The sequence below is a fragment of the Felis catus genome, chromosome A3, assembly GCF_018350175.1.
Source record: "Felis catus isolate Fca126 chromosome A3, F.catus_Fca126_mat1.0, whole genome shotgun sequence".
Classification (NCBI taxonomy): Eukaryota; Metazoa; Chordata; class Mammalia; order Carnivora; family Felidae; genus Felis; species Felis catus.
This window is the reverse complement of record NC_058370.1, coordinates 121,190,042-121,210,673: the sequence shown is the minus strand read 5'-3', so window position 1 is coordinate 121,210,673 and position 20,632 is coordinate 121,190,042. Positions and strand designations below refer to the sequence as shown.

The window sequence follows — 20,632 nt, the reverse complement described above, 5'->3', positions numbered from 1 at the left end:
TTACTCTCCTTCCTACCTGGACCTCCTACAGGCACCTCAATACCTCAGTACACCCCAAAGTCTTCATCTTCCTTCATGAAAGCTGCTCTTCCACCTGCATCCCTGAGTTGGTAGCACCATGCTGCACCACCCACCTCCCTGCCACACACCTAGGAGTCACCTTCAACTCTGCCTTCTAAACGGCTCGTGATTTCCCCTGCCTCTGCCTGCCTGCTGTCCCTGCTTTATTAGAAACAATCACTACCATTTATTGAGCACCTATGATGTGCCAGGTAATGAATGCATTAGCCTTTGCTAAGTCCCTTCTGTTCTTTCTTCACTTGGCTAATTCATACTCATTTATGTAGACTCAGATTATGACTCCTCTTGGCCAGGCTCTCCCCCTTCCTTGACGCTTTCCCTCATGTTCAGTGATCTTTCTGGAGCCCCTGCAATCATCCGTGGCCACCTTTATCAGGACACCACATCTGGACTGGGGAAGACAGGTAGTGGTACCCCATTTGAGGTGTCTCCATGATCTTGAAGACTGTTATCTCCAGGAGACAAAGGACCACATCTTATTTGCCTCTACTCCTTTTATTAACACAGTACTTGAATAGAGTAGCTAGTACTCTTGGATGACTTTTTTTTTTTTTTGATGACCATTTTTAATAACTGAAAAGCACAGTTACTATAATTTACCTATTTGTTTCCCACTATGGGATATTAAAACTGCCCCCTCCTTTTGTTTTTGGATATATTTATATATGTTGCTACAGCAAGCATCTTCATGCTTTTTCTGTATTTTCTGAGACTTTTTAAAAAGTAACATTTAGCACACAGATTATTGCTAGATTTTGTTGTTAATGTAATCAACACAATGCCTTTTATTATTAAACTATAAACTTTTTATTTATTCTTTCTACTGTTATAGTTGTGATGGCACTGATACCTTATTTACATTCCTATTGTTATTACTATTTGGAAAATTTAAAAAAATTACTTAGAAGGTAAGTGTCCAATTTGTTTTTAAAGATTTTATTTTTGGGGCACCTGGGTAGCTCAGTAGGTTAAGCAGCCAACTTCAGCTCAGGTCATGATCTTGCAGTCCGTGGGGTCGAGGCCCACATCAGGCTCTGTGCTGACAGCTCAGAGCCTGGAGCTTGCTTCGGATTCTGTGTCTCCCTCTCTCTCTGCTGCTCTCCAACTCGTGCTCTGTCTCTCTCGCTCAAAAATAAACATTTTTTATAAGATGTTTATAAAATTAAAAAAAAAAATTTTTTTTAAGATTTTATCTTTAAGTAATCTCTACACTCAACATGGGGCCTGAATTCACAACCCTGATTAAGAGTTGCATGTTCCACTGACTAAGCCAGCCAAGCTCCCCTAAACATATTTTTAATTCTATTATTATTATTAATTAATTAATTCATTCATTCATTCATTCATTTTTATTTTAGAAAGAGAGAGAGAGATAGAGCATACAAGTAGGGGAGAGGGACAGAGGGAGAGAGAGAGAATCCTAAGCAGAGCCCCCCTGATGCAGGGCTCGATCCCACGAGCCTGTATCATGACCTAAGCTGAAATCAAGAGTTGGATGCTCAACCAACTGAGCCACCCAGATGCCCCTCTACTATTTTAAAACATTTGCATGCACTCACAATCCCACATTTATCTTATTCTGACTAGTGTTTGTGTCTGTGGTTTTGGTTCCCTTGTATGTTGTCTCTAGTTCACTTATTTTTTTCTTTGTTAAATGTCTATTTTGAGAGAGAGAGAGAGAGAGAGAGAGAGAGAGAGAGAGAAAACACATGTGGGTGAGAGGGGAAGGGGCAGAAAGAGAGGGAAAGAATCCCAGGCAGATTCCACACTGTCAGCACAGAACTCAACGTGGGGCTCAATCTCATGAACTGTGAGATCATGACCTGAGCCGAAGTCAAGAGTCAGATGCTTAACTGACTGAGCCACCCAGGCGCCCCTCTTCTAGTTCATTTCTAAGCAACCCTGTGCCACCCACCCTTATCACCAATTGAAGAGTTGGTCCTCAGTGCCTTACTTATATTGAATCATTTTCGCATCCCTAAGATCATCGTAAGGAAGGTAAATATAATTAGCATTTATTGCTTATTATGTGCTGGTCTCTGTGCTAAAAAGTACTTTAAATTCTTTTTAAAAATGTTTTATTTTTGAGAGAGACAGAGAGTGCACACAGTGAGGGAGGGGCAGAGAGAAAGGGGGACAGAAAATCCAAAGCAGGCTCTGTAATGACAGCAACGAGCCTGATTCGGGGCTCAAACTGATGAACCGTGAGATCATGACCTGAGCCGAACCCAAGAGTTGGATGCTTAGCCGACAGACACCTAGCTGCCCCTCATTTTTGTAATTAAATACAAATATGAAAACAGGCCTTGGGGTCAGGAACTCTTTTGGTTTAAACAATGAATTAGGTGGATTTCTGTTTTTTTTTTTTTTTTTTCTATGATCTGTAATAGTTTGTATAGTATGGAATAATCTATTCCTTTAGAGTTAGAAAGAATTCACCATCAAGTCCATCAAGTGCACCTAGCTCCTCTTTTGGGGGTAAGCTACTCAGTTTCATCCTTGGCTAATAGTATCTTCAGATTTTCTATTCTTACTGAAGCAGTTTTCAAATTGTAATAGAAAACTACAAATTTTGTCAATGTTTTGACATTTATTAGCACATATTTTTGGCTTATATACTCTTTTACTTTAAGAAATATTTTCATGTCTGTTCCTTTTGTGTTTTTCTGTTTTTCTATTAGATTTACCACAGTTATATTTTATTCTTTTCAACATACCTGTCCTTAGATATATTGATATCATTTGTGCTTTTATCTTTATTACTTCATTTTCTTGTTGGAATTTTTATCCTCTGCCTAAACATCTTATATTTTATGCTTAATTATGTTTCCATTCTTTTTGGATAATGAAGACATTAAAATTATGCATTCTCCCTTAAGGCACTGTGGCTGTATAACAGATCCCGACAGGCACTATTTCAGAAACCAAAAAAAGAAGAAGATATGTAAAAAAGCTAGAAAACAGATTTTACTTTCATTTCCCTTGCCACCGTCACATGTGTAGTAATAGTTTCTGTTACCGAACGACGCCAGGGAGATGTTCTCACACATGACACTCTATGATAACAAGCAGCCATGCGAAGCGTGTGGCTGGATCACTCACAGGGTGTTGTTCGTGCGTTATTACACTGTGTTCTCTGAGTGTCGTGCTAGCATTACTTTTCCTTACCAAGTGTTTGGTTTTAGTTTATAACCATGGCATCATGGAACCAATCATGTCCTCCTCCTCTCATTGGTTTCTGGATGCTGTGAGGACATCTCGGTGCACTTTGGAGCACAGGACAGGGTCCCACATGTGCGTTTATGAAGCTGCCCTAGTCCTCTCCTATCCTTTCGTCCCACTGTATTCGTCCACTTACATCATGTCATCTTATCTTGCTGCATTTTATATATTTGAGTAGGCTATTTTATACCCTTGGTGGCATAAGATGGATATAGAATAAATACAATTTACAAAATTAATAAAGTGACATTCTGGAAAATTTTGGTGTATAAAACAGCTGATTTAAGTAAATAGGCTTAAATGACACTACTAATAGATGGGCAAAATTATGGCCCCAGTGCCAAGAAACACCAATTCAACACGGAAGGTAACACAAGCACTCAGAAAATTCTCTGCCGTATTGGTGTTTCCTTTGGAAACTGGTGGGATGCCCTTTCCCATGCAGAGTCCTGACTGCGCAGCTGCACATCTCTGTCTCCAGCTCGGAACGGGGCTGGCCTGCTCATGATTCCAGAACGGAGTTACCTTTAAAAATTCCTTGAAATCCGTGTCTTCATCGGTCTTCTGCTGTAACAGAGCTGCTCCATTAAGCTGACAGCTACAGAACCGGATATAAGCCTGCATGTGGGACAGCTCGGCTGCCAGGATGTCCCCAATCATCTGCACGGGCATCTTCTCTCCCCCAGTCTTCTTCCGTACCCGCAAGGCCCTGCAAACAACACACTCTCACTGTGAATGTGGTTGGTAAATAAAGCATGACTATCACGGGAACAATGGTAATGATCCCTAGTGAGTTACTGACAAACCTGGCACTGTGAGGGAAGAGTCAGGAGGAGGAGGCAGCTTGCGCCTATGTTCTGCTGGCAAGCCAACCTGGGCAAAATGTTGGCAAAGAAGAGTAAGAAAATGAAGTCTATACACTTGGGTGTTTCCAGGTCCTCGGAATTGTTTTGGATTTCTTCATTTCTTAGCAAAGTTCCTTTAGAAAAATTCTAACTTGTTCTCAGCTGAACCAAGAAGAAAGGAATTTTCTACACTCTGTAGGGAAAAAAGGGAGCAGGAGCCCAGTTGTGGAGGTGGAGGTGAGCACTGTCCCCAGGAGAGCTGCTGAGCTGGGTGCCTCCACGAGGGCGGAGACACAGGACAACTGGGACTGCTGATCCCGCCTGCCAAGGAGTCTGTCCTCACAGGCTTCAGGGATGGGAAATCACCCCAAGGGGACTTAGGAGAATGTCAGACCAGCCAGTAATGTCCAGGCCACGGGCTACAGCTTCTCTCCTACTCTACCCGGTACAGTCAAGTATATTTTGAAATCATATGTTAATATATTGCTTATATTATGATTTCATTTTTTCATTGTTTCATCAAAGTATTTTCTTTGTTATATTTCTTGACTTCAGAAATTATGCATTTTACAGTTACAGGGCATGTTGTAAAATGATAATAAGTAAAAGCTTGAGGGAGAAGACAGTTCAAAGTAACTTTGCTAACTAAATAGCCCTGCAGGGAGTTACGTGTGAAAGTGTCAGTCCTGGGGGCTGGCAGGCCGGTGCACACAACTCACTTGAGTAGCTTTGTGTTAGACATGATGAGTTCTTTCCAGTTTACAAAAATCAAGGCCATTTCTCCTTCACTGAGAAAGCCCGACTCCACCATCCGTTTCTGAAAAACCTAAATTCAAAACATAAAAGAAAAGTTATCTTAGGTGTGCATATACAGTGGTCTAAATCAAACAGTATCTTCATAGAGTGAAACTAATACAATCATGATGTTTTTATTTTTTCGATCATGATGTTTTAAAATAAGCCTACTTAGGATTGCTAAATTTTAAATTGTATAATTTCCCTACTGTAGAAAAACCTAAATTCAAAACCTAAAAGAAAGAAGTTGTCTTAGGTGTGCATATACAGTGGTCTAACTCAAACAGTATCTTCACAGAGTGAAACTAATATGATCATGATGTTTTTTTTTTTTTTTAATTTAAAAAAAAAATTTTTTTTTTCAACGTTTATTTATTTTTGGGACAGAGAGAGAGCATGAACGGGGGAGGGGCATAGAGAGAGGGAGACACAGAATCGGAAACAGGCTCCAGGCTCTGAGCCATCAGCCCAGAGCCCGACGCGGGGCTCGAACTCACAGACCGCGAGATCGTGACCTGGCTGAAGTCAGACGCTTAACTGACTGTGCCACCCAGGCGCCCCTTTGTTTTTTCAAGATCATGATGTTTTTAAATAAGCCTACTTAGGATTGCTAAAATTTAAATTGCATAATTTCCCTACTGTTTACTATTTGGGTTCTTATTAGGCTAATTCTTTCTTTCTTTCTTTCTTTCTTTCTTTCTTTCTTTCTTTCTTTCTTTCTTTCTTTCTTTCTTTCTTTCTCTCTCTCTCTCTCTCTCTCTCTCTCTCTCTTTCTGTAGGCTCCACCCCAAAGTGGGGCTTGAACTCACAACTCAGGGGCTGCATGCGCCACTGACTGACCCCAGGTGCCCCTTATTAGGGCTAATTCTAAGGACTGAGTCCAGTAGCCTCATCAATAAGAGGAGAGGCTATCTATCTGCAAGAGAGATCAGGAAAGTTAAATACAACCATGTGCATAAAGTATCTACACCCTGTAAAAGCTGCAGAACTGAGGAAACTGTCACATGGGTGCCTCAGAGGTCGGGAAGCTGCGAGAAGTTCAGCAAAAGAAACAGTGACGACTTATACAATGCCCGAGACTGACCACCAAGCAGACATGGATTTCAGAGGCTGGCTGACTGAAGGGGAAATGATAATGCCGTACATCTGCACTGTGGAACACTGAAGGATTTACAAAGTGCTGATACGTATATGTGTGCACATGCCTGTGTGTGCATGGGTTCTGAATGAACTTCACAGATGACACAGGTCAAGCTGAATCAGCTATGATTATTCCCGGGGCACTCAGGAATAAAGGCTGGGAGAGTGATCTGCTCAAGGTCACAAACCTAGAACACGGAGGAGCCAGAAACAAAACCCTAGTCTTTTTGGTTAGAAATCCAGGTTTCCATAAAGAACTAGGATTCCTAGGGAATGACTTTAAAAGCCTTAAGGAAACTGTGAAGTTATCTGAGACAACCCTTCTTGTGTGTGATCTTTCCAAGATACACACAACAGGTCAGTCTATTTAAATCGTTCAGTGGCCTGTGATAAGATGCAGGCTCTTTCTTGAGGTTCACCAGGGCTGTGCGACCTGCCCCCTGCCCACCCTCCCAGCTTGGGCCTCAAGAACTTGACACTCCAGCCACTGCAACTGCTTGCAGGATCTTAATTCCCCAGCACAGGCCTTCCTGTTTCCATATCCTCTTCTGGGCACAGAAAACTCATCCTTGTCCTTCTAGCCTTGGCCAGAGCCTAACTGGGAGGGTCCTTCCCGACTCTCCTTTGTGGCAGAGGGTGGTTATCCCTCTCCCGGCCCCCACCTCAGTGTTCTGCAGCTGTCTGTCTGTCTCTCCACATGACCGTGAACTCCTTGAGGGTAGGAGTTCTCTCTTCTCTCTCTTCTCCAGCACAGTGCTTTCTGCATACGGTAGGTTTTGAATTAATGTTTATTTACTGAGTTGAGTTGAACACAGATTTGAAGAATTCAGATAACAGTGCCATGAACTGGGCATCTCTAAATCTCTATAGTTCCAAAATCAGACTGAAGATGTCAGGACCCTCCCGTGGGAGCGAGCCCTGGAGAGGTGGTGGATCTGCTCTGAGGGGCTCCTGAAGGACAAGGAAGGCATCTGGTGGTCTCTTCTTTCATCCACTGCTGAATATATGTTACTTTTTTATTCATTCCATTTACCTGCTCAGGGAGATAAGCAGACGAGGAAGGCGGTTGGGACCTCTGGGAACCTCCGTGGGAATGGCAACGAGAACACCCAGCCTGGGAACAGTGCTTTTGCCCTAAATCCCTGACCCTGACATGACCTCTTGCCCCTCAGGCAAGGTAAGGTGGGCAGAGTGGGAATGACCAAGGCCCAAGTGGTTAAGTGACAAGTCTCAGTGGGGCAAGCATGTGGCCCCCGGTCTCCTCTGTGCTGGGGTCAGAAAGGTACTTCCATACCCATTCAGCCTCTCGGGACTGGGATCTGACCAGCAGCAGGGCTGATACTCGTAGGGGTTAGTAATAAAGACGGGCTTTTCTTCTAGGCCGTCTTTCCTGGCCAGAGAAGCGGGGAGATAAACATACATAGTTCATTTAGTACTGACGGGAAGGCCTGCAAAGGGCCAGGTGAAGTTCTGGGGATGCAGGATGTGGGGTACACGCCCCTGCTGTCACGAGCTCAGAGCCTTGCGGGGGACTTCTCAACTGAGAGAAGTCAGCAACTGAGACGTGCGGTGCAGTGTCCACGTGAGAACATGTATGCGGGTCTGCAGGTCCCCGCTGGCGTGTCGGGTGGAAACGAATCAGGGGAGGGCCTTGCTGGGGTGCAGATGCAGAAGGATGCTCCGTGCCACTAGCGAGGTCACGGCCAGGCATAACGGTGCACCTGCTTAGCCTGTGTGGGGACACGTGCTCTCTTCAGGTGCCTTATTTATTTACTGGGTTTCTCATCTGAGGGCCCTGACACACTGAGTGGGAACTAAGTGCCATGGAAACAACAGTATAGGTATACAGTCTCACTGTGTGTCCTCAAACACAAATCCTTTCAGAGTGCTACTCCAACACCTGTTACTGGCCTACAGGTCACTGGCAACATTAACAGGCACAAACGTAAGGACATCACAACTGGGAAATATTTTACCACGTGGTCCTTTCGGTTTTCCAAAGCGATACAAACGTTAGATGAACACTGCCACTGTTTCACAGTCCCTTTGGAAACATCAAAGTCTATGAACACGGCAGGTGTCAGAAGAGCAGCGCAAACAGGCAAAAACGTGAGGGAGATGAAGTTTGCTTCAGTGCCTTCCGACCGACTGGCTCTACCCTCGTCCTTCCCCTTCATCGATGGGGCCTCTCCCAACATGCAGCTGAGGCATCTCTTGTTCTCTCCACCCTGAATGGCCTCGTCTGGGGGAAGGAGTGCACTTGGGCTCTTCGGGCACCCTCCCAGAGCCACAAAGCATTCTGAGGGTGTGAGAGCTCCTGTCACTACTCGCTACTCTACTCGTGAATTCCCACATCAAAGGTGATGCCTGACTCTGAGGCCAAGGCCCGCCCCCCTCCGCGGGCACAGCCCTCACCTCCACGACGAGCTGAAGGTCGTCCACGTACCGCTCTTCGGTCTGAATCAGCTCGTGAATATAGCCCTGCCTCTTCCTCTCAACTGGCTGCATGGTGTCCAGGCTTTGGAGATCAGCACACCCTATGGAAAGACAGGGTAGAGTTTCAAAACAGTATCTGAGTCTTCCTGGTAGGGAACAGACATTTACCAGATGTGCTGGGTTTGCAAATGGTGCCTCGAAAAAGCCACGCACGGCTTTTCCAACTCGTGCAGAGCCGCGCACCTGCGGAAAGCCGGCCTGACCACCTGCCGCTCAACCAGAGCAGCAAATCGGCACCGCCTGTAACATCTCAACGTGGTCCTGACTTCTTTCCCAAATGAATGACCGATTTAGGACTTTTTAGAAATGGCCTCAGAGAGTTCAGAACTGCGATGAACTTGTGAACATCTATGCGGTCCTCATCACCTCAGGCCATTTTCAAAGATATTGAAATGATTCAATGAATCATATGCTTAAGACCAGCGTTTTCCAAATTGCAGACTATGAGCTATCGGTGGGTCCTGATGTTCATTTCGTTTTTAAAAGTGTGGGTCAAGCCTAGCATTGAGACAAACACACAAATAAACACAAATTACCTTGTGCACAGCTCTCATAAGCACTGAAAGTGAACACTTTTAGTTAGGTATGAATGTGGGGATGCAGAATATATTTCCCACTGTGAGCTACTGTTAGAAAAATGAGACACATTTGTTTTCTCAAAATGCAGCGTTAAGGTTAGGAAACCTGAAATTCCCAGGACCCAGCAGTTCCCAACAAGACCACTGCCTTAACTCACCAGAACAGAGAAGTGGTTTTGGGACACCACAGACGGTAAGTGAGACTTTGAGGGAAGTCCCTAGCAACCTTGCATCAGGGTGGGCGGCACTGCATTCACTTCGGGTCAATTTACAGGCACATGGGAGCCGAACTGAATGTCAGGACTGCGAAGTAACATAATTCCAGAATCGCTTCGTAAGAAGCTGAGGGCTTGCTTCTTTGCACAGCGGGAGGGGAAATATCTCAGGTAGCCCCTCCTCCGGCAAAAAGAAAAAGCAGGTAGGCACCTAGCAAGCTACAAATGAGGGAGAGAGAAAGCCCAGGGAGGCGCGGATGACCCTGAGGCAGCAGGTGTCAGGTGAACCTGGCCCCAGCCTTCGTAGGCGGGGCAGGGTCGGCACAGACACAGAGGCACCTCGCTGGCAACACAGAAACAAAGCCACAGAGGCGGAGAATGCAAGGAGCAGACTGGGTATTTCAAGGGGGTTTACCTTTGAATTTGTTTTTTCATTTTTTTAAATGTTTATTTATTTTTGAGAGAGAAAAAGAGAGAGAGAGAGAGAGAGGCAAAGAATGTGAGTGGGGAGGGCAGAGAGGGAGACTGAGGATCTGAAGCAGCCTCGGAGCTCGAACCCGTGAGCCGTGAGATCGTGACCTGAGCCAAAGTCGGACGCTCAACCGACTGAGCCACCCAGGTGCCCCCCCCCCCCACTTACCTTTGAGTTTTTATGTGTTTTGTATAGATTTGGACTAAGAGTTCTCATGAAGACGACTGGTCTATTTTCTGTGCATGTTGCCAACAGCTTAAAAAAATTATTCTCACAGTAAAACAAAAATAGAATAAGGCAAGAAGACGTTATGGTGCCACTGTCATGTTCAAAATTATCGAGCTTTTCTGGGGATTGTATTTTATTCTGTTCTGCGGGAGAGCACTGCAGGAAAGCTAAGTGTTCTGAGCCCAGGCGGCTGATATAGACACCTGTCTGACTAGGTTGTGTGTAGCCAGGAGGCTGGAGGCAATGGCTGGGCACCTAGTGGCAAGTGGCTCTCATGATGTGAGCCGGGGTCACCGGGCAGAGGAACGAGCGGACTCTGATGGAAGCCATCGGCGCAGTTTCTAAGGTTACCCCACCCTCACACTAGGCACTAGGGTTCTAAAAATTCCAGTCACTGACATTCTGCCACATCCACATTCTGTCTCTACTTTTATGTCATACTTTTTAATAAATTTACTCATGTTTGAGTTACATATTTGGGCAACCATGGGTTTTATGTACTGGTTACGTGTCTTCTAATACTCACTAAAATAAATATAACCATTAGAAAAAAATAAGTCTCCGAAGATACTATTTTGTGTGCCATCACGTAGTATATCACAGGGATAGGTCCATCGCACTTGGGGAAACACTGATTTACATTAAAACCCACAAGCATCGGCCTCTCTAACTGTTCTGTACCTCGGAATAATAGGAAAAGTCCCAGATATTTTATCATTTCTAAGGTGAGAACATGCATGACATTAGCTCCATCAGGGTGGATGTGAGGACAATCCTTATACTCCACCTCTGACCAACCCCTTTGCATTTCATTACAGTGGTTCTTAAACTTCTGTTCTCTTCAAATTTTCAACGTGACCCTGATCCTCACTTTCAGATGTTCTTTTTTTTTTTTTAATTTTTTTTTTCAACGTTTATTTATTTTTGGGAGAGAGACAGCATGAACAGGGGAGGGGCAGAGAGAGAGGGAGACACAGAATCGGAAACAGGCTCCAGGCTCTGAGACATCAGCCCAGAGCCTGACACGGGGCTCGAACCCACGGACCGCGAGATCGTGACCTGGTTGAAGTCGGACGCTTAACCGACTGCGCCACCCAGGTGCCCCACTTTCAGATGTTCTTACCTCTTATGTCAGGGAAAAGAAAGAAAGGTGGTGGCCCTTTTACTTCCTGCCTTTCATCTCCCTGCTCACTCATCCCTGTACTTCCTTCCTGTGTTGGGGGATGAGGAAATCCTGTTTCTTCCTGAAGCCAGCATCCTTAACTGACCCTTTCCTTTTGACCCCTTGCCATCCTCCCCACACTGTACAACATGGTAGCCATTAGCAACACGTGGCTATTGAGCATTTGAACTGTGGTGGCTGCTCCAAACAGAGAAGTGCTCTAAGTGTAAACTACGCACCAGATCTCAAAGACCTAATATAAAAAAACCCAGAATGTAAAATAATGCACTAAAAATTCTTACGTTGATTACATATTAAATGGTAGTATTTTGCATAACGCTGAGCTGACCCAAAGAATTATTCAAGTTTTAATTTCATGTTTTACTTTTTAAAATGTGGCCTTTGGGAAATCTTAGATTCCATCTGGGCTGCATTTGGGACTTTCATTCCATTTCTATTGAACAGCTCAAGCCAGCCACTGATTTTTTATTATGTTCCTTCCCGAACAATGTTTTAGTGGCTTCTGCTATTTGCAGAATGAAGTCCTAGCTCAGCAACACAGGGCTCCAGAGTCTCCATAATCCACCCACGGCCTCCATTTGCAGCCTCACCTCTGACCATGCAGCCCACCTTTCGGCCACCCTGGCCCGGGTTCAGTCCTCAAGAGGTGCTGGACACGCTGTGCACACTGCCCGTGGCCTGCTTCTCCACACACAGCCATCTTACCCTTCGAGGTGCAGCTCACGCGATCCTACTTGGGGGAAACCTTCCTATGCCCTGTCCCACTTACCCCCAGACCGCCTCTCTTTTGTGTTTCCGGGGTAGTCTGCGTCTGTATTTAACACTTCCCACGAGGTCACCTGCATCGTAGTTCATCTCTGTAGTGTTAGTATGGCTGTCGCTCCCACTGGAGGTCAGCGGCTGTGTCTCACACAGTTCTACATCAGACTCAGCACAGTGTTTTGACCACGGGAGCCAGGAAATATTTGCCAAATGGTGGACTACCGGGTTGGTCCCAGACCTGTTTGTCACCTTTCCTCTGCTCTGGACTGCAGGGAGGTCAACCCCATAGCCTGCTTATGTAAGCTCCTACTTCACTTGGCCTCTGCCCACGTTTGGCCAATGAGAGGAGGCTCTGGCAGGAGCCTGAAGACTACAGGGAAAACGGGGAAAACACTCCTTCTGCCAGAAAAGAGAGGACAGGAGACCTTTTAGTCTCCGCTGGGCAGAGAACATTAGAATTGCTGGGCTCGTGTCTCATAAATTTGGAGTTCAAGGATTCTACAACTGATGGATTACCAGAAAAGTTGGTCCCTGGTTGGTGATACCCTTAGGGTGCTTGGCCAAAGAAAATGTACAACTGTCCAGAGGGTCTCCCTCACAACCTTGGTGCCACAGGATTTCCACGTAAAAGCCAAGTGTCACTGAAGATGAGCTCAACATAAAAAATTACAAGAAATAAGGAATGATCCACCATAAATAAAAAATGATGATTAGAAGGGACCCCAAGAGGGGCACCCGGTTGGCTCGCTTGGCAGAGCATGTGACTTTTGATCTCAGGGTTGTGAGTTTGAGCCCCACATTGGATATAGAGATGACTTAAAATCTTGAAAACAAAAAACCAAAAACAAAAAAAAAAAACAACCCAAGAACATAAGGTAACAGAACAAAATCTAAAAAAAAAAAAAAAAAAAAAAAAAAAAAAAGTAAAAATATGTCTATTTAAAAAATAACTCAAGACATATGAAGGGTTGAAACCACAGAGTCTATAAAAAAGAATAGGCAGATTTGAAAAGGAAACTAGGGGCGCCTGGGTGGCTTGGTTGGTTGAGCGTCCAACTTCGGCTCAGGTCATGATCTCACGGTCTGTGAGTTTGAGCCCCACGCCGGGCTCTGTGCTAGCAGCTCAGAGCCTGGAGCCTGTTTCGGATTCTGTGTCTCCCTCTCTCTCTGCTCCTCCCCTGTTCATGCTCTGTCTCTCTCTGTCTCAAAAATAAATAAACGTTAAAAAAAATTTTGAAAAAGAAACTAATAAAAATGGCAAATCTTATGGAAATAATAACACATAGCTGTTCAAACATATCTGAGGAAAGGATCAGTAAATCTGAAGACAGATATGTAGAAATTAATGCAGCCTACGGGCGCCTGGGTGGCTCAGTCGGTTAAGCATCTGACTTCGGCTCAGGTCATGATTTTGCCATTTGTGGATTCGAGCCCCGTGCCGGACTCTGTGCTGACAGCTCAGAGCCTGGAGCCTGCTTCAGATTCTGTGTCTCCCTCTCTCTCTACTCCTCCCCCACTCACACTCTGTCTCTCTCTCTCTTAAAAAAAAAAAATGCAGCTTAGAAAGACAAAAAGATGGAAAACATAAAATGGAGACTAGGAGAATAGAGGACAGAATGACAATGTCCAACATACATCTAATGGGAGTCCAGGAGCGGAGAACAGAAAAAATGGAGAGAAGTAATATAGAGATTATAATGGTTGAGATTTCCTAGAACTGATGAAAGACAGACCTCCACATACTCAGAAGGAAAAATGACTCCTGATTAGGGAAAAAAATAAAAATAAATCCATACCTAAACTGCAAAACACCAAGGAGAAAAAAAAAATGATTAGAACAGTTAGAAAGAGGGGTGCCTGGGTAGCTCAGTCAGTTAAGTGTCCAACTCTTGATCTGGGCTCAGGTCATGATCTCAAGGTTCTGTGGGATCGAGCCCTGTGTCAGGTTTTGTGCTGGCAGCGTGGAGCCTGCTTGGGATTCTCTCTTTCCTTCTCTCTCTGACTTGCTTGCATGCACTCTCTCCCAAAATAAATAAATTAAAATTAAAAAAAAAGAGAGAGAAATAAAAAGCAGAATAACTACACAGGAAGGGCAATCAGACTGTGCACATCTCCACACAACAACAGGGGGTACTGAGCAAAAATAACTGTCAAATCAGAATTCTAATTATACTACCTTGTGTGGGTAAGGGAGACAAAGACATTTTTAGGCAAAGTTTGAAAGCATTTACTACTAATAGGTTGACTAAAGGCACTATAAAGAGGTGTGTTTTTGGAAGAAGGAAATTGAATAAGAAGGAAAAAAGAGTAAGGAGTGGTGGAGAGGAAGGAAGGAAGGAAGCAAGGAAGGAAGGAAGGAAGAAAGGAAGGAAGGAAGGAGGGAGGGAAGGAAGGAAGGGAGGACAGGAAGGAAGAAGAGAGGGAGGGAGGGAAGGGTGAGTAAAAATACTAGTAAATATGTGAAGACTCAAAATAATCATTGATGATCTAAAATAACAATATACCCAATAGTGGGTATATATTCAAGATGTGGGGGGCGTCTGGATGGCTCAGTCAGTTGAGTATCCGACTCTTGATCTCTGGGTTGTGAGTTCAAGCCCTGCTTTGGGCTCCACGCTGGGCATGGAGCCTACTTAAAAAAGAGTATAAATTCAAGGTGGATTTTAAATTTACCTAAAACTAACTTTTTTAAACACAAAAAGGCAGTAACATGAGAAATAGGGGAGAATCCTTACAGATAAAGCATCCCACCTGCACTGATTAGAAGATAAATATGAAATTTAGACTTTGTGGAGACAAACACATATGTTAGAAATGCAAAGGTAACTACTCAAAGAATAGACATTGAAACCATAACTTCCAAACCAGTAAAGGGAAAGAAAGGAAGTACATTTGATCAAAGCAATAGATGTATAGGCAGAACAACAATAAGAAAAAAAAATCATGGTAAATAAAAAATATATAATAAGATAGCTATAAATAGGAGTATTCCATTATTCCAATAAGAGTAAATTGTTTAAATCTGTCAGTTAAAATAAAACTCTAGATTGGATTTTAAAATTCAGCTAGATGTTGGGGAAGATGGCAGAGTAGGAGGATCCTACTCACCCCGCCCCACATAAACAACTAGATAACACCCATATCAGTGTGAATAACCCAGAAAACAACAGGAAGACTGGCAGAACAGAGTCTCCACAGCAAAATGTAGAGAAGAAGCCACACTGAAAAGAGCTGCAAGGGCAGAGACTTGGTTGGGAGCCAAAACTGACCCACAGGACTGTCCTTGGGAGGTAGGGATGCTGTGGGCAAAGAGAAGGGCCAGAAGCAAACTCCACCCCAGGCATCCCAGGCACAAGGGACCCTCACTCGGAGGATGAATCCCCATAAAATTGGGCTTTGAAAACCAGAGGGGATGAAGTTTGAGAGTTCTTACAATCAGTGGGGCTTAACACTTGGAACTGTAAAAATCAGCGGGCATGGCTCTGAGGGAGCCAGAGGGTGATAGGAAGCTGAGTCCCCACGCTTATAGAGACAGCACAACAAACAGCCCCACTGAGAAACAGCATAGAAACAGCAGTTTGAAAAACTCCTGGAATATATAGGAAGGAGATTTATTTACTAATTTCAGAATGTGTGTTGGAGGGACAGGGATCTTTGGGAGACTTCTCCAAGGGCAAAGGAGCCGGTGGGACCATTTCCCTCCATTGCCCCCCAAGCCTGGATACACGAACACCTGTGGGAATCAGCACATTGCAAATATTCTCCATCTAGCTTACCAACACCAGGGGCCCACCCTTGTGTTCTCCTGTGGACCCACCCCTCAGGTTGACCCTGGCCTCAATAGGAATCCATCCAAAGTGGTGCCCAAACACGGTAGTGTGCAAGCAGCCCCAAGAAGGGTCAGCACCACCCCAAAGTGATTCCTGCCCCAGGGAGAGGGGTTAGAAAACCACACATACCAGTTCCATTTCGGCCCCAGCAGTGGGCTGGGGGCAGAAATCTGGTCTGACTACAGGCCCCGCCCACCAGTGAAAGCTTCTCGGGGGACAACACAAGGAGAAAGCCCTACAGTACAGTGCTTCGCAGCTCTGGCAAATGACTGGTCTGACTCAACTTAAGCCCAAGATGGCCTCAGACAGGCCCACTAACAACACAGGGGCCAAACCCTGTCCACAACAGATAGAGCTACTGTAGATGACTGGAGTGAAGGCAAACACAGCTCAGCCACAATAGCAGGGCACATACAACACACACAGGAGACATCCCTGAAGTGCCAGGTTCTAGTGAACAGGGGACATTGTGCTGCAGAGCACTACAGGACTTCATCTTCATAAGGCCACTACTTTCAAGAGCAGGAGACATAGTTGACCTTAACACATAGAAACAGACACACAGAGTCAGACAAAATAAGGAGACAGAAGACTATGTACCAGATGAAAGAACAGGACAAACTCACAGCAAGAGAACTAAACAAACCAGGGATGAGTAATATGCCTCATAAAGAATTTAAAGTAATGGTCATAAAGAGACTCAATGGACTTGAGAAAAGAGTCAAGGACCTCAATGAGACCCTCAACAAAGAGAGAAAACACAAAGAAAGAACCAATGAGAGATAGAGAACTTAATAGCTGAAATTAAAAATATACTAGAAGTGGGGCGGGGGGTGCCTGGGTGGCTCAGTTGGTTAAAACATCTGACTCTTGCTTTTGGCTGGTCATAATCTCACGGCTCATGAGTTTGAGCCCCGTATCGGGCTCTGTGCTGACAGTGTGGGGCTTGTTTGAGATTCTCTGCCTCTCTCTCTGCCTCTCCCCAGCTTGCATGTGCTTGCTCTCTCTCTCTCTCTCAAAATAAATAAATAAGTTTAAAAACAAAAACAAAAACAAAATACACTAGAGGGAATAAAAAGTAGGCCAGAGGAAGCATGACCTGGAGGACAGAGTAATGGAAAGCATTATCACTGAACAAGAGAAAGAAAAAACAGTAATAAAAAATAAGAATAGAAGGGAACTCAGTGACACCATCAGGTGTGATAACATTTACATTATAGGGATCCCAAGAGGAAAAAAGAGAGAAAAGGGGACAGAAAATTTATCTGAGGAAATAATAGCTAAAAACTTCATGAATCTGGGGAACAAAACAGAAATCCAGATTCCAGAGGCAGAAAGACTCCAACAAAATCAACTCGAAGAGGTCCACACCAAGACATAATAATTAAAATGGTAAAAAACAGTGATAAAGAGAGAATTTTATAGGGCACCTGGGTGGCTCAGTTGGTTAAGCATCCGACTTTGGCTCAGGTCATGATCTCATCGTTCGTGGGTTTGAGCCCCATGTCAGGCTGTGTGCTGACAGCTCAGAGCCTGGAGACTGCTTCAGATTCTGTGTTCCCCAACCCCCACCCAACTCTCTGCTCCTTCCCCACTTGTGCACTCTCTCTCTCAAAAATAAACATTGAAAAAATTTTTTTAAAAATTAAAAAAATTGAAAGCAGCAAGGGAAAAGAAAATAGTTACATACAAAAGAAACCCCATAAGACTATCAGCCTATTTTCCAGCAAGAACTTTGCAGGCCAAAGGGAGTGGCATGATATATTCAAAGTGCTGAAAAAAAAACAACCTGCAACCAAGACTACTCTATCCAGCCAGGCTATCATTTCGAATAGAAGGAGAGATAAAGAGTTTCCCAGACAAACAAAAGTTAAAGGAATTCATGACTACTAAACCCGCCTTACAAGAAATGTTAAAGGGGACTCTCTTGAGTGTAAAGGAAAGACCATAAGCAGGAGGAAGAAAAGTAGGAAGCACAAAAGGAGTAAAATTAAGTATATCTATAAAAAACAAAAATCAGTCAAGGGATTCCCCAAATAAAAGGATGTAAAGTATGACACCATATACCTAAAACGTGGGAGGAAAGGGGTAAAAATGTGGTGATTTTTTTATTTTTATTTTTATTTGTTTTTTGAGAGAGAGATAGAGTGCAAGCAGGGGAGGGGCAAAGAGAGAGGGAGACAGAAACCCAAGCAGACTCCACACTGTTGGTGCAGAGCCCAATGTGCGGCTTGAACTCAAACCATGAGATCATGACCTGAGCCAAAGTCAAGAGTTGGAGGCTCAACTGGCTGAACCACCCAGGCACCCCAAAAATGTAGTGCTTTTGGAATGGGTTCAAACTTAACTGACCATTAGCTTAATACAGACTGCTATATGTATAAGATGTTATATACAAACCTAATGGTAACCAAAAAACAAAAAACTGGTAACAGATATGCAAAAAATAAAGAGAAAGGAATCCAAGAATAGAAAGCTAGGAAACTGTGAGAGAAGAGTGAGAGACGAAAGAAATAAAGAACTATAAAACAAATATAAAAAAGTAACAAAACTGCAATAAGTACATACCTATCAATAATTACTTTGAATGTAAATGGACTAAACACTCCAATAAAAGACATAGGATAACATAATGTATGTAAAGTGATGAATCACTGAATTCTACTCCTGAAACCAATATAGCACTGTATGTTAACTAAATAAAATTAAAAAAAAAAATCAAGACCCATCTATATGTTGCCTGTGAGACTCACGTCAGACCTAAAGACCATGCATATGGAAAGTGAAGGGATGTAAAAGTATTTATCATACAAATGGAAGTGAAAAGAAAGGCAGGGAGCAATACTTATATCAGATGAAATAGACTTTAAAACAAAGACTGTAACAAGAGACAAAGAAAGACCACATAATCTTAAAGGGCACAATCCAACAAGAAGATATAACAAGTGTAAACATTTATGTACCCAAAATGAGAGTGCTCAAATACATAGAGCAGCTAATAACAGACATAAAGGAAGAAATCAATAGTAACACAATAATAGTAGAGGACTTTAACACTCCACTTACATCAATGGATAGAGCAACCAAACACAAAATCAACAAGGAAACAATGGCTTTGAATGACACACTGGACCAAATGGATCTTACAGATATATTCAGAACATTCCATCCTAAAACAGCAGACTACACATTCTTTTCAAATGCACATTGAACATTCTCCAGAATAGATGACATGTTAGGCTACAACACAAGTTCTCTGAACAAATTAAAAAAGACTGAAGTTGCACCATCCATCTTTTCTGACTGCATACTATGAAATTAGAAATCAACCACAAGAGGGGGTGGGTGCCTGGGTGGCTCAGTCGGTTAAGTGTCCAACTCTTGATTTCAGCTCAGGTCATTATTTCACGGTTTGTGGGTTCAAGCCCTGTGTCAGGCTGATAGCACAGAGTCTGCTTGGGATCTTTTCTCTCTGCCCCTACTCTGCCCATGCTCTCTTTCATCTCTCAAAATAAATACATAAATAAACTTTATTTTAAAAAGAGCTGTTAAAAAAAAGTAAACCACAAGAAAAAAATCCAGAAAAAACACAAATATATGGAGGTTCAATAATATGCTACTAAACAATGAATGGGTCAACCAAGAAATCAAAAAGGAAATAAGAAAGTACATGGAGACAAATGAAAATAAAAACACAACTGTCCAAAAATCTTCGGGGTACAGCAAAAAGCTGTTCTAAGAGGATGGTTCATAGCAATACAGGCCTAGCTTAAGAAGCAGGAAAAATCTCAAACAACCTAACCTTACACCTACAGGCACTATAAAAAAGAACAAACCCCAAACCAGCAGAAGGAAGGAAATAATAAAGATTAGAGCAGAAATAAGTGAAATAGAATCTAAAAATTAATAGAACAGATCAATGAAACCAGGAGCTAGTTCTTTGAAAAGATCAACAAAATTGATAAACCTTTAGCCAGACTCATCGAGAGAGAGAGAGAGAGAGAGAAAGAGAGAGAGAGAAAGAGAAAGAGAGAACTCAAAATCACAAATGAAAGAGGAGAAATAACAATTGACACCACAGAAATACAAAAGATTATAAGAGAATATTATGAAAAATTATGTGCCAGCATATTGGACAACCTACAAGAAATGGATTAAATTCCCAGAAACATATAACCTCCCAAATATGAATCAGGGAGAAATAGAACATTTAAACAGACCAATTATCAGCAAGGAAATTGAACTGGTAATCAAAAACTCTTCCAACAAATAAAAGTCCAGGACCATATGGCATCACAGGTGGTAAATTCTACCAAACATTTAAAGAAGACTTATACCTCTTCTTCTCAAATTATTAAAAAAAAAAAAAATTGAAGGGGGAGACGTGCCTGGTGGCTCAGTCGGTTAAGCATCTGACTTCTGATTTTGGCTCAGGTTATGATCTCACAATTCATGGGTTTAAGCCCCATGTTGGGCTCTGTTCTGACAGCATGGAGCCTGCTTGGGATTCTCTCTCCCTCTCTCTACCCCTCCCCCATTTGCACTGTCTCTGTCTCTCTCAAAATAAATAAATAAACTAAAAAAAAAAAAGTAGGGGCGTCTGGGTGGCTCAGTCGGTTGAGCATCCGACTTCGGCTCGGGTCATGATCTTGCGGTTTGTCAGTTTGAGCCCCACGTTGGGCTCTTTGTTGACAGCTCAGAGCCTGAAGCTTGCTTTGGATTCTGTGTCTCGCTCTCTCTCTGCCCCTCCCTGCTCATGCTCTGTCTCTGTCTCAAAAATAAATA

The 20,632-nt window shown here is 43.4% G+C and overlaps 1 protein-coding gene across 17 annotated transcripts in view; it reads right to left on the bottom strand.

The window, feature by feature from the left end:
- ITSN2 (intersectin 2) overlaps positions 1 to 20,632 on the bottom strand; it is a 148,033-nt gene that overhangs the window by 9,074 nt on the left and 118,327 nt on the right. For all 17 annotated transcript variants that reach the window (XM_045054867.1, XM_045054868.1, XM_023252050.2 and 14 more), the window contains 3 exons: positions 8,499 to 8,620; positions 4,868 to 4,974; positions 3,829 to 4,012 (listed from right to left, as the gene is read on the bottom strand). In XM_045054867.1, the coding sequence (XP_044910802.1) occupies positions 3,829 to 4,012; positions 4,868 to 4,974; positions 8,499 to 8,620 (413 nt within the window). The remainder of the gene's footprint in view (positions 1 to 3,828; positions 4,013 to 4,867; positions 4,975 to 8,498; positions 8,621 to 20,632) is intronic.